The sequence below is a fragment of the Phaseolus vulgaris genome, chromosome 8, assembly GCF_051622355.1.
Source record: "Phaseolus vulgaris cultivar YP4 chromosome 8, ASM5162235v1, whole genome shotgun sequence".
Classification (NCBI taxonomy): Eukaryota; Viridiplantae; Streptophyta; class Magnoliopsida; order Fabales; family Fabaceae; genus Phaseolus; species Phaseolus vulgaris.
The window spans coordinates 61,808,861-61,822,857 of NC_143505.1; the positions used below are offsets into that span (position 1 = coordinate 61,808,861).

Genomic DNA, 13,997 nt, shown 5'->3' on the forward strand with positions numbered 1-13,997 from the left:
TTTTCGTTCCTTACTTCAAGTCTTCTCCTTTTATTATTGATATTCAGTCGGATGGACCTGAAAAAGGTATGTTAAAGTAATTACTCTGTGTGAAAAATATATATTGTAAAGCTAATTGAAACGTACTTGCACCTCCGCAGAGAGTTTTATTTATAGTGTTGGTTATAGGTCCTTGCTATGATGGGCCGGATATCAGTTATTAACTGAAATGCATCGTGATCCCTGATTAATATGGAGGTATATTGGTATATAAACATGTTGTTGGAATATCTGTAGAATATTTGTAACATCTTTCCATATTTAGCTAATTTGTAGAAGATATTTCTTGCATATTTTGGAATATGAATATGAATATGACTCATTTAAGTGTTATTGTATTACCTGACTTGAGGTGTTCTTTGACTTGATCGGTCAATCACCAGACTCGAGATTGACTCGTTCGGTACCAACCAATACAATATATTTTTAAATTGTAATTTTGTCCCTATACTCATGACCATATCCTGCACAAATTATAATATCGTTCTTAATGTATTAATAGCTTCCATGTGCACTTTCACTTCTCCATCAGATTCCTCATGCACTCCATTTATGCATAAACAAGCCGAAATGGGTCTTACTGTTATTTTTTAAATAAATTATGTCCCTTTTGCTTATATACGAATATCTCAGTGATTTGAGTAAATTTAACACCAATTATGGGTACCCAGTTTTGATTTTGGCATGAAAAGAAACCCTTTCCTTGCATTCTTGATAATCTGATTCAAATATGCAAGTTAGTTGCTTAAAGTTTAGAAATTCTAAGGGTGATTTGTAGCAACCACCACATCAGTGGCTCATCAAAAACTGCAGCCACACAAAAGAAATGGACCACAAAACGGGCCTAGCTAATTAAAGGAAGAAATTATCTTGATTAACAGAACACAGAGCTATTTCACTCAAGCATCAAAATGTCTATTCTATTTGATTAATCAACCATCACTATCTGAGGTAAGATAATTATCTTAATAGCTAATTTAACAAAAGTGCTAAAGTCATTTTACTAGCCCTTGTGCTTACTTGGCCATGCCTTGTTTGCTGCTAATCTCAGCAACTAAATCAGTACATGAAGATGAAAAATAATTACTATTGTCTAATAAAAGCAAGAAACAAGATAATATATGTGTCCACGTGGGGAACAAAAAATGCAAAAGTCTTCTTACATGATTTTCACCCCTCCACCAGTTTCATGTCTCATAGCACACTACAAGTGAAACACTATCTAACAGAAACTAAGAAATTGGATTATGTTCAGATTGCATATTTGACAAAATTTCAACTCACTGGCTTGGCAGGTTAATCAAGATGAAACAATATAAAGGGAAGAGTAATGTGATATGATTGAAAAATAATTATATCTCTTAAGTATGTGATCAAAATTTGATTTTCAAATTATTAAGAATGAAATATCATAATCTCTAATCGATGTGGAATCTCCAACACACCAACTTGTGCTTGAAAACATATGTTATGGGTGGTCCAATAACGACCCGATAGCGGATGACACAATAAACCCAACAAATTCTCGTTAGGATAGACTTTAAATGGTTCTGATACTATATTAAGAAGTGAACTTTAAGTCTAATTCAACTTCATAAAACTGGCTTATAAAGTGAAGTTTGTACCCATTTATATTTTATAAATGAAATATTCTAATATCTAGTGGACGTCTCGAACACCAATCTATATGTATAGAACACCAATCTATATGTATAGAGTAACATGTGTTGAAAAAAGTCATATCAGTGTATGAATTTCATTATTTCAATATATTAGTCTTTAATTTTGTTCAAGAATACACCTACTTTCCAAAAACAAATGAATAAAAAGAGAAGTTTGGCTGAATAAAAACCAACAACCATCATCATGGGTATGGACAGGTCCTTGTCATTGAACAGGAACCTATTACACTAATAAAAGAGTGAGGAAGCTGGCTCTTGTGTTCAGAGCTTCTTCTCTTCCTCTATAAACAATTCATAGGATTTCCCCCTCTACAATCCCAAAACAGATCACCACTTCTCTGCTCTAAGCAATGTCTGTAAGCTTAAGGAATCACTCACTTCCTCCCAAAAGCTTCTCCCTCACCTTGCTTCTTTTGTTGAACTCTCTTTTGTTTTCTTCTTGTTACTCCCTGCTTAATGAGCAAGGCCAAGCTCTTTTAGCATGGAAAAACAGTTTAAACAGTACTGCAGATGCATTAGCATCTTGGAATCCTTCCAGCCCAAGCCCATGCAATTGGTTTGGGGTGAGCTGCAACTTACATGGAGAGGTGGTTGAGATAAACTTGAAGTCAGTGAACTTGCAAGGCTCATTACCTTCAAATTTTCAAGCTCTAAGATCCTTGAAGATTCTTGCCCTCTCAACAGCCAACATCACAGGCAGGATTCCAAAGGAGATTGGAGACTGTAAAGAACTCACTTTCATTGATCTCAGTGGCAATTCTCTCTTTGGTGAAATCCCAGAAGAAATTTGCAGGCTGAGCAAACTGCAGACTTTAGCTCTGCATGCCAACTTTCTTGAAGGCAACATTCCATCCATCATTGGAAATTTATCAAGTCTGGTGAACTTGACACTCTATGACAACAAATTCAGTGGCGAAATTCCAAAGAGTATTGGCTCATTAACTGAGCTCCAAGTGTTGAGAGTAGGAGGGAACACAAACATTAAGGGTGAGGTGCCATGGGAAATTGGTAACTGCACCAACTTGGTGGTGTTAGGCCTTGCAGAAACCAGCATTTCTGGGAATCTTCCTTCTTCAATAGGGATGCTGAAAAGAATTCAGACCATAGCCATTTACACAACTCTGCTTTCAGGCTCTATACCAGAAGAGATAGGGAAGTGCAGTGAGTTGCAGAACCTGTACTTGTATCAGAACTCAATCTCTGGTTCAATCCCAAGTCAAATTGGAGAGCTCAGCAAGCTTCAGAATCTTCTCTTATGGCAAAACAATATAGTTGGTACAATCCCAGAAGAGCTTGGAAGCTGCACTCAACTGGAAGTCATAGACATCTCAGAAAATCTTCTCACAGGTAGCATACCAACCAGTTTTGGTAAGCTATCAAATCTACAAGGGCTTCAACTGAGTGTTAACAAGCTTTCAGGCATTATACCTCCTGAAATCACAAATTGCACTTCCCTGACTCAACTGGAAGTTGACAATAATGCTATTTTTGGAGAGATTCCTCCAACTATCGGCAACTTGAGAAGCTTGACTCTCTTCTTTGCATGGCAGAACAAGCTCTCAGGAAAAATCCCAGATAGTCTTTCACAGTGCCAAGATCTTCAGGCACTTGATCTCTCTTACAACAACTTAACTGGTCCAGTACCCAAACAACTTTTTGGGCTGAGGAACCTCACTAAACTGCTGCTTCTTTCCAATGATTTGTCAGGCTCTATACCACCAGAGATAGGTAACTGCACAAGCCTCTATAGGTTGAGGTTAAATCACAATAGACTGTCAGGTACAGTTCCATCTGAGATCACCAACTTGAAGAATTTGAACTTTTTGGATGTGAGCAGCAATCATCTTGTCGGGGAAATTCCTCCTACACTATCCAGATGCCAAAATCTTGAGTTTCTTGACCTCCACTCAAATGGTCTAATTGGCTCAGTTCCAAACAATCTGCCCAAAAATCTACAGTTAATTGATCTCTCAGACAACAAGCTAACTGGTGAACTGAGCCATTCCATTGGTTCATTAACCGAGTTAGCCAAACTCAACTTGGGAAAGAATCAACTCAGAGGAAGCATCCCTGCTGAGATCCTATCTTGCTCCAAGTTACAACTTCTGGACTTGGGAAACAATAGTTTCTCTGGAGAAATTCCCAAGGAAGTTGCTCAAATTCCTTCACTAGAAATCGTTCTCAATCTGAGCTGTAACCAGTTTTCTGGTGAAATTCCACCCCAGTTCTCTGGTCTTAGGAAACTTGAAGTGCTTGACCTCTCCCACAACAAGCTCTCAGGGAAGTTGGATGCTCTATCTGACCTTCAAAACCTTGTTTTGTTAAATGTTTCCTTCAATGATTTCACTGGAGAATTGGCTAATACCCCATTCTTCAGGAAGCTCCCTCTCAGTGATCTCACAGGAAATGATGGCCTCTACATTGTTGGTGTTGCAACTCCAAAGGAAGCCAAGGGTCATGCCAGGTTGTTCATGAAGATTACATTGTCCATTCTCTTAAGCATCAGTGCAGCACTAGTACTGCTCACAGTCCTTGTCTTAATTCGTGCTCATGTTTCTAACAAAGTACTCATGAGAAACAACAATTGGGTGTTAACTTTGTATCAGAAGTTTGAATTGTCTGTTGATGATATTGTTCGGAATTTGACTTCATCCAATGTGATTGGCACTGGAAGCTCTGGAGTTGTGTACAAGGTTACAGTTCCAAATGGACAAACAGTAGCAGTTAAAAAGATGTGGTCATCGGCAGAGTCAGGAGCATTTACTTCTGAAATTCAAACACTAAGTTCAATCAGACACAAGAACATCATCAAGCTTCTGGGTTGGGGGTCCAGCAAGAACATGAAGCTGCTGTTCTATGAGTACCTCCCTAATGGAAGTCTGAGCTCATTACTTCATGGTTTAGGAAAAGGAAAAGCAGAATGGGAGACCAGATATGATGTTATGGTAGGAGTGGCTCATGCACTTGCATATTTGCACCATGATTGCGAGCCTTCCATATTGCATGGAGATGTTAAAGCCATGAACGTGTTGTTAGGTCCTGGCTATCAGCCTTACCTTGCTGACTTTGGCCTAGCTAGAATTGCAAGTGAAAATGTTGATTGTGCTAATTCCAAGCCACTTCAAAGACCCTACCTTGCTGGCTCCTATGGGTACATGGCTCCAGGTACTTTTTTCTTACCAAGTTGGTTATTTTTCTATGTAGCAACACGCAGTACTGATACGACACGGACACATAGATACATATAATTTCTAAAATATAGGACATGAGGTCACATATCTATATATTATATGATTGTGAATTATATAAATTGACAATAAAGATTTATGTGCACAAGTATGCTTTAGATTTTTTTTAGCAAACCATGGCTGGTTCAAAAGGATTTGCTCCTTATTTTTATAATCATAATAAAATTTACACAATAAATTTAAATTTTAAGAAAATTAATATATATCTTTTTTAAAATTATACTAGAATTGTCAAAAATCTCACGTGTTCTACTAGTGTCATATAAGTGTCCGTGTCCAACACAAACACGTCATTTAAGTGAGATTTATTTTTCAGAGTACTTGCATAACCCCTTGAAACTGAACTAACTTTTGTTTTTTGGTATGATTACAGAACACGCATCTATGCAGCAGATCACTGAGAAAAGTGATGTGTACAGTTTTGGTGTGGTCCTACTTGAGGTTCTGACAGGAAGGCACCCACTTGACCCAACACTTCCTGGGGGTGGTGCACACTTGGTTCAGTGGGTTAGGAACCACTTAGCAAGCAAAGGAGACCCATGTGACATTCTTGACCCAAAACTGAGAGGGAGAACTGATTCCACTGTGCATGAAATGCTACAAACTCTAGCTGTGTCATTTCTATGTGTCAGCACCCGAGCTGAGGACCGTCCAACAATGAAGGACACTGTTGCACTGCTCAGGGAAATTCGACTTGTTGAGGCCCCAACAAGAGATCCTGATGCATTGAAGGGAGTTTCAACAGTGCATGCTTCTCCATCACCTCTTAAAATTGTAGTTTCATAAGGAACTTCTAAATGTTCCTTTAAATTTTTTGAGGACTCAAGCATGCTACTCATGAAGAACGTATGAATATGATTCATATCATTTGTGCAGAGTCAAATGGAATATGAGTTAGAGGTGGTCACAGTTACTAGAGATGCTCAAATGTAATCTAAGATATGTGCTGCATATTTCAAGAAACCATGTATTGGATACAAATAAAAAGCATTCTAAAGAACAAATTAAGTTTCAGGCTAGTTGGTTGGTCTTTACTATATAAAGGGACATAAGGCCTTACTGATATTTGTGGTTTTTACCAGAATTCAACTTTTGAGGTTCTTATTTTAGTCTATCATGTTAATGAACTAATTAACATGGAAACAAATTGATGACATGTTCCTGGGATACATGAGCTGAAACTTCTCAAATATTGCTCTCAATGAGGAAAAATTACATGGAGTATTGTCTCAAAAAATCTTCATATGACACATGGTCAAAAATTATTATTAAGAAGTGGAGTTTAAACCTAACTCAACTTCATAAATCGGGCTCTCCTCACGTCGAGGCCATCAACTCGTGTGTGGAAATATATGTTATGGGTGGTCCGTTAACTGTCCGATAGTGTGACATGATAGGTCCAACAAACTCTCGTTAGGATAAACTTTAAATGACTTTGATACCATGTTAAGAAGTGGACTTTAAACCTAATTCAACTTTGTAAAATCGATTTATAAGATGAGGTTTGCACCCAGTTATAAAGAATGAAATATCATAATCTCTAATCGAGGTGAAATCTCCGAGAATTATCAACTGTTTTTCCTAAGTTAAAAGATTATATTATTTATCATATAGAAATTGGTCAAATCCATGAGAAATAGATACATGGGTTGGATTCTATTAGATAACTTAATAAACACACTCTTCTTAGGCTGCAACTCTCTTTCCCCTCTTATTCACACGCACACATGTTGAAGTCAGCCTTTCCATTCAAAGAGTGACCACATGGTCCCACGTTGAATACCTCACACGTCCCATGTGCTGTCTGAAAGAGACTTTGCAAGAATTGAAAACTCTTTGTGAAGCACATATAAGAAGTTGGGAATGAAAGTCTGTGTATCTTAATCACACGCACATGTATCTTACTACTCTGAAAAAGTGAAAGATAACATGTATAACAGATAGATCAGAAGATTTCAAATAAGAACAAGGAACTTGCAGATTCACTTCTATTTTATAAGATTCTTTCTTGAACGACTTTTTGGCATTTCTAGGAAGAGTATGACAGAAAATAATTGAGGAGCAAGAGCTTGTGGTATTAGGTGATAAAATAAAACAAGAAATACATGAAAAGAATAGGAGAATAACATTTTCTAAGTACATTAGAATATCCACAGACACAAAAAGTACATTAAAATGAAGTTGCAAGAATGTTTAGAATTATTATTTTATAATACATGAATTCGATCAAGGGAAAAAGAAAATTGGGGCATGATTTGATATAAAGTATGTATTCTCATCAAAATACTATTTTCCTGATTTTCCCTGACATGTCAGGTATTGCATTGTAAAACAATTAATTTGATATAATAAGTATACTATACATATCTATTGTTTTTTTTTAATATATGGGTTTGGGTCTAATCTCTTTATTTTTTTATATTTTTTTTCATGTGATGACAAATGATTATTATTACTTGAGATCTCAGTCAGCTGAAATGTCACATCACTTTACATTGTAGATTGATGTGTTACATTGTGTAGTTCGTCAGATTAATATTTTCCATTTTTTATACTCTCATAATTGCAATCAAATGGAGTTTTCTTCCATATGAGACTAAACATAGCCTTTAACTTCACTCCATAGTCCCTATTATTTGGCATCATATGTCAATGAACTCACCACTCAAAATTCACTACTTCACCTCTCACTACCTTCATGATATGGAACTTGCAATTTAACTAGGTCAAAAGAGCTCCATTCTAGCAATATATTTTAAAAGAGTGTTGATACTTTCATTCTTAAACCCTAAATTCTAAATGTTGTTTTTACTTTTGTGTCACAATATTTTTCCATTTTAAAGAACCCTGGTAAGCTATTTAGTTATTCGTATTATGGTTTTGTTTGGTTACATTAATAAATCAACCGTTATCAAGTGTCGCATTGAACTACTAATTACCTTAGAGTTAGAAAGACCTTATTGCGAATTCTAGATATTTTAATTTCTATTTACTTTCATTTATAAGATGAACTGCAAAGTTTTATTTTATGGTTCATGTTGATGGTCAAGATCATTTGATCAACAAAAACTGATTAAGAACTATAGCAACAAATTGAAGTCACATATATTTGCTATGTCAAAACTAAAGAATATTTTGGCCCATATAAATTAAGTTTTTTTTTAGCAAAACTTAAAGTTGACTTGTTTCCATGCAATTCCCTGTAATTATGTACCAGACTTTCCACAATAATTGTCGCAAATTTTATGGTTTAAGAATAGTTTTATGCATATTTGAGAGACCTTACTTAAGAGGGAATAATTACTTATTTTTCATAAGCTCTCTCATGAAAAAATAAATAAGAGATTATTCTTTTAAGGATTAAGTATAACAAAAAATTGATTTATCCAAACTTTAAACTATCCAAGTGTATGATGAAAATAATTGGAATAAATTTTTCTGTTAATTTTTTTTCAAAAATTGTTTGTTCAAAATTTATTATTATTTTAATTACACATTAATGACCATTGTAACTACTTTCAATGAATTGATAAAGTAAAATCACAAATTTAATCAATTATATATACAAAAGAACTGTTTCAATCATTCTCATACTATAAGCACTTGTCTGGATGGTAACAAAAACCAATTTCATGACAGAAAACATATTTAACTCTTATTTTAAATAAGTTAATCCAAACACAATTTTTAAAATTAGTTCTAGTGCTGCTAGTGAAGAATTCTGGGAACAGTACGTTTGCACCCAACTAGTCCTTTAAGTCTCCACTCTCCATCGCTTTATGAAATAATTCAACACATGCAATTGTATAATTAATGGCACTCATTCTGCTCTAGAAAATCCATAATTCAAGTTGATGGATGAGTGTTATGGATAGACATGTTGATAATCTTTCTAGCACGCATCACCCATTTTTCTGGATCATATCAAATCAGCACCATATATACAAGAATTGACAGAGTGGACTACAAGTACCACCTTCTCAGTGGTGCCTCCTGCTTTATCTCAGCCTCAACATGAAAAAGTAGCTTCAATGTACCCAGACAAGTGTGGCCTTGTGTTCAGATGCTACATGCCTTTAGCAAATTGAAGCAAAGAACTACAAGTTTTATTGCCACAGCATTAAGAGCCAAAGGAGGCTTCAACCCCACCACCATATTACTATACACTTGAAGAAACATGTATGGAGCCCACCAATGAATTTCCTGATTGCTATGTTGGATGTTCCAGTTGTGCACTATGGAGAATTCTGGTCCTGCATGTCTAGTTTCTTTAGCATGAAGTTAATGACATTCCAGTCAAAACCACGGTACTGAAGCCACCGAACAATTCTTGATTTTCTTGTCTCCTTGGGTACATTCTGACCTCTGAACCACTGCTTTGAGACTTGAGTATAAAGATGATCCAAGGAATGTTTTGACAAGCCAATAACTGACTTGTTGTGATCTTCAGTGCAATTATTGTCCTCAAAGACCACTTCCACTGCCTTCTCAGCATCAGCTTGACTAACTCCCTTCTTGAACAGTGCCTGCCACAACAGTTGCAGTCCATTACACAAAAGCACTTCCATTGGATAATAATGGCAGAGCAGGTATATGGCTAGTGAGTATTTAAGGCTTGCGTGATGAAAGGTTTGTGTGCCTTGGCCCACAACAAGTGAAGAACCTTTAAGCAAGCACTGCTTTGGTGCATCCAAAGTGTGTTTGGAGCATCTAAACTAAAGGGAAATTATGAGAAGAAAAGATTGAAGTAGCTAAGCAATAGAAGAAGTTATTGGATCAGATAAATTACAAGAGAAAAGAGTTGGGTTGGGTCACGCATTTGTTGAACAATTCGTTATGAAAAATAAACTAAACCATGACACAAGTAAAGAAGAATTAAACTACAAAACTTTGTAGGGAAAATCAAAATACAGATTACATACACAAGCTAAATTTTCAGATACAGATAATTACATATACTAGAAAATGATATTTCACATTTGCATTCTCATAGTAATTGTGGAATGCAAAAAGTAAGTGCACACAGCTCTGCTGAAGTAGCAAGGTGCTGTCACAATGCACTACATCTTTCCCTCCTAAGTCTATGTTCTAGAGTTAAGATGATGATAAATTTTAGCAGGCAGAGTGTAAGCATACCACTAACACAATTATTTCCTCTTATGCACTGCAACATAATTAATAACAAAACATGGGGAAGTGTAGATCAAGAATAGAAAAAATGCATGACCGAACAGGCTGTGTAGAATAACTTACTTGTTTGATCCGCCTTGGTCCCCAACTTGATGAAGACCATCTTGACTGAGAAAATGTTTCAGCATACAACCTATCATTGATCAACCCTCTGATACAAAAAAAGGTTAATTAAACTAAGCACCCTAATAAATAAACAAAAGTATAAAATGCCAGCAAACTCAATTTACAAATTACTTAAAAAGCATATTTTGAAAATTACTGCACAATATTGTATTAATATGCCAAAAATGGCTATATGCAAGCTTTTGAAAATATTGAGATAAATGTACCCCACAGGCTATTCTGAATAGAATAGAATTACTTTATCTGCATATATAAACTAATAATATAAAACTCATTGTAGAATATATTATACTTTAAAAAAAAATTCAGAGTTTGTATCCTTTCCAAGAGCAAGAAGAATTAAATGGAAAAATAAAACTTTACTTGGTAACTTCATTTTAAAACTGTGGATCTGTTGTTTATTTGTCATTTTCAAATGCATATTTATTTGAAGCTTTACACCCTATCAAACAACTACATCCTAAAATGAAAAAAAAATAGAAAAATAGAAATTTCAATTCCCCAATTAATCTCCATGATTTATTTGCCAATAAAACCTTCATAGCAAACCGCATCTTAATGTTAATCGTCACTCTTCTTTATTCTAAGAATCTAAGGGCGAGGAAAAAATTTCAGTGGGTGGATTGCCAAGAAGTAATCGCCCTTTACCACAAGTGACCAGGTAAAATTATAATGTCTAGTAAAAGCCTTAGATAATTTTCCTTTTCATTCTATGATATCAGCAATCTTATATCATTTCCTTTTGATTATAAGTTGTTTTGAACACAAAATAAGTTAGTCCAATTTTCATACTTAAAGCAGTAAACTACCATGCTTCCAATTCTAACCATAAGATGGGACACTCAAATTCTCAAAACATATTCTTCCTCAGCATCCAGTTATCTAATCATTTCCCTCACGGAGACCCCATGACTGAATTAATAGTTGGCTAAAGCTGCATTCAAAGTCAGCTCTATGACAGCAATTTAGATCCAAAACTGCATAGATCTATTTTTTGGAACAGAAATCAAATAAAATATATTAATCTCTTTGTGGTAACTGGACGAAAACTTGATGGAAACCAAATTTAGAAATTAGAAAGTGGTTGTCTGAAATCTTGTAAATCTTCAAGTAAGAAGCGTTTAAAATTGGCTAAGAAACAACAGCTCCACAGTTTTTATGTTGTAAATTTCGTACCTTCTCTGGAACTTGTTTATCACTGCATCCACTGCATTAGGAGAGAATCTCTTTCCAAGCAATTTCTTTCTCAATTCAAGTGCTGTGAGTGCCCTACGAACAGAGATACAAGTATGCTTAAAAGAAAATACTGCATTCTAAATTTGCATGCTCCACTTTCCAAAAGAGAAGATATATTAGTTAGCTAATTATTACAAAATTTCTTCTTTGTTAACAACTTGTAGGCAAATACATCTCCAGGAATTCATTGTTAATGACACTATGCTAAAATATTTCCAAAGGGTTGTCACACCGAGTAAAAGTTAAAAGGAAGTTTTGTCAACACGGATGTTAAAATTTTGATTTTTGCTGATAAAAAAAAAATGTTAAAATTTTGATTGGATTACATTAAATGGGAATATATTATATGATTTGATTACATCAAATAGAAAAATATCTTAGTATTGTATATCTTCTTCATTATAAATAAGAATATTCATATGTATGTACTCAATACACAATTGCAAGCAATACTTTCAATAAGGGAAAACAACAACAATTAACTGCAAAGTCATACTACCATGGCAAAATTTGATTTTTCTTGCACTTAAAAATGAACAAGCATTATGCTAGCCCATACTTGGTTCAGAAACTCCTCAATTTGATTGACTACATAGTTTATAGCTAGTCAAGCATAGAATAAATTAAATTTTCAAGAAAATCAAAAGGGGAAACAACAAACCTAGCTGAAAGAAATTTAACAGCAGATTCCTCAACATCACTAATAAATTTGTCAATTTGTATCAAATCCTGGTCACCCGAGTCTCCTCCTTGATTGATTGTCAACTCTGCTACCTCTTCAATTTGATCGAAAGAACCTAAAATCCACAAATTACAACGCTCAGAATCTTCCATTATAACAAATTGATATAAAAATGCCACAAGACGAGAGTTAAAACAGGTTAAAGCAAGATATCAAATGCAATTTTTATAGTGACAAAAAACAAATAAATTGTGAATCTAGAAGCTTGAACCTATAAACCACCCGCAATGTTAACAGTATAATATAAGAAGATCTTACTAGACCCTGGAGAAAATTAGCTTAAGTTAACCACGAGGGCCAACACTGCTTCTCCTTCTTTTAAATTAATTTCTTAATAATCATCATTTGCTGTAAGCAGCTTACTTTATTCAATTTATCAAATACGAAATCACAATGTAGCCTCAGAAGCGTGAACAACCTCTTTCATTGTTTGTTTTCATAACAAGCTGAGATTAATCAGTACCACAATTTAATAAATTGTATCACCACACCTAAAACTATGTCACCAATCCCATTGAAAACCTTTTGTGTTTAGCTATAGGTAGTGGTGCAATTCCCCTGCATCCTGCATAGTGAACCCCAACTAACTACTAAACAATGAACTAAAACCATATCATATTAGATAACAGTTTACCTTGTTCACTGTCATCAAAGAATAAGTCAGGGCAAATTTCACTCGGATCTTGAGAAATTTCACAATGGGCAATTGTTGAATGCACGTCTTTTCCACCATTTATCTTGAGCACATTAACATGGGGAAAACTACAATATCCCCGGCTTTTCACTGGCAGAGCAGTTTCAGGTAGTTTCACCCTGTACAATGTACAGGCAATGTACCTAACAGAAACAGAAGAACTGAAATCTCTGCACTTCAAGCACGCAATCTGTGGCTTCCAAATGGTCCTATTTTGTTAATACCAAAACAAAAAAGATTAGAACAATGACCAAAAATATTTCAGAATCAACCTATAGTCCCTGCTGAAAACTGAACTTCTAACTTCAATCCAACACAGTGCCACCAATTGGGCAGCTAAATTAGAACTCCATTACTCATTTACTCTGAAAAGGGTTAATCTTTCTGTCATTTTGTTTCAGTGTGAAACAGGGGTAGCAACATTTAACTTAGGAGCTGAAAACGAGATAATGAAGTTACCGGGAAATTGAAAAAATGCGAGAAGGAAGCTGGCACGAGATTTTGAACACCATTTTTCCCGCGAGACTTGCCATGTTCATTCGCCTGAAGTTTGTGTCTATCAACCAAGTTCAAGGGTTTTATTTTCAGTTTTCATCACTGCGTACTTTCTCCATTTTATTTTTTTTGGTTCGAAATTTAGTTTCTGGGTCAATCGGGCTCATATTTGGGCCGGTCTGGATTAGCACCATGGTCCATGGACAAATTCTTCCTGCACCTCAATATTTTCCTCCTCCACCCCACATTTACGAAAATATCAATCAAAATTATCCCCATATTCTATTGACGTTTTTATTTATTTTTTAATATAGAATCTGAAGATTTTTTAGATTATAAAATCTGAAGGGTAATATTTGTAATTTTTTTTTTGCATTTCAGAATGTAAAATTTGTATTCTGGATTATATTTCGTACTGTGTAATTTGGAATGAAAATTTTATATTCGTGTAATCTAAAATACAATTTTTCCTGAAATGCAACAATTGTATTATGAATGGTATAATTCTTAATAATTTTTTTTAAAAAAAATTAAGAATAAATTTA

General features: G+C 34.9%; 2 protein-coding genes across 2 annotated transcripts; one reads left to right on the forward strand and one right to left on the reverse strand.

Annotated features, from left to right (window-relative positions):
* The first annotated feature begins 1,913 nt into the window (after nucleotides 1–1,913).
* On the forward strand, nucleotides 1,914–5,986 carry LOC137825852 (uncharacterized). The gene is made up of 2 exons (XM_068631639.2): nucleotides 1,914–4,886; nucleotides 5,343–5,986. Exons 1-2 carry the CDS (start codon nucleotides 2,072–2,074, stop codon nucleotides 5,753–5,755), a joined length of 3,228 nt encoding a protein of 1,075 aa, XP_068487740.1. The 5' UTR covers nucleotides 1,914–2,071; the 3' UTR covers nucleotides 5,756–5,986.
* A 2,613-nt stretch (nucleotides 5,987–8,599) lies between these two features.
* On the reverse strand, nucleotides 8,600–13,551 carry LOC137825544 (regulatory protein RecX family protein). Its single transcript, XM_068631237.2, has 6 exons — nucleotides 13,417–13,551; nucleotides 12,898–13,166; nucleotides 12,183–12,318; nucleotides 11,462–11,554; nucleotides 10,223–10,310; nucleotides 8,600–9,495 (listed from the first exon to the last, which is right to left on the reverse strand). Exons 1-6 carry the CDS (start codon nucleotides 13,494–13,496, stop codon nucleotides 9,205–9,207), a joined length of 957 nt encoding a protein of 318 aa, XP_068487338.2. The 5' UTR covers nucleotides 13,497–13,551; the 3' UTR covers nucleotides 8,600–9,204.
* Nucleotides 13,552–13,997: the final 446 nt, after the last annotated feature.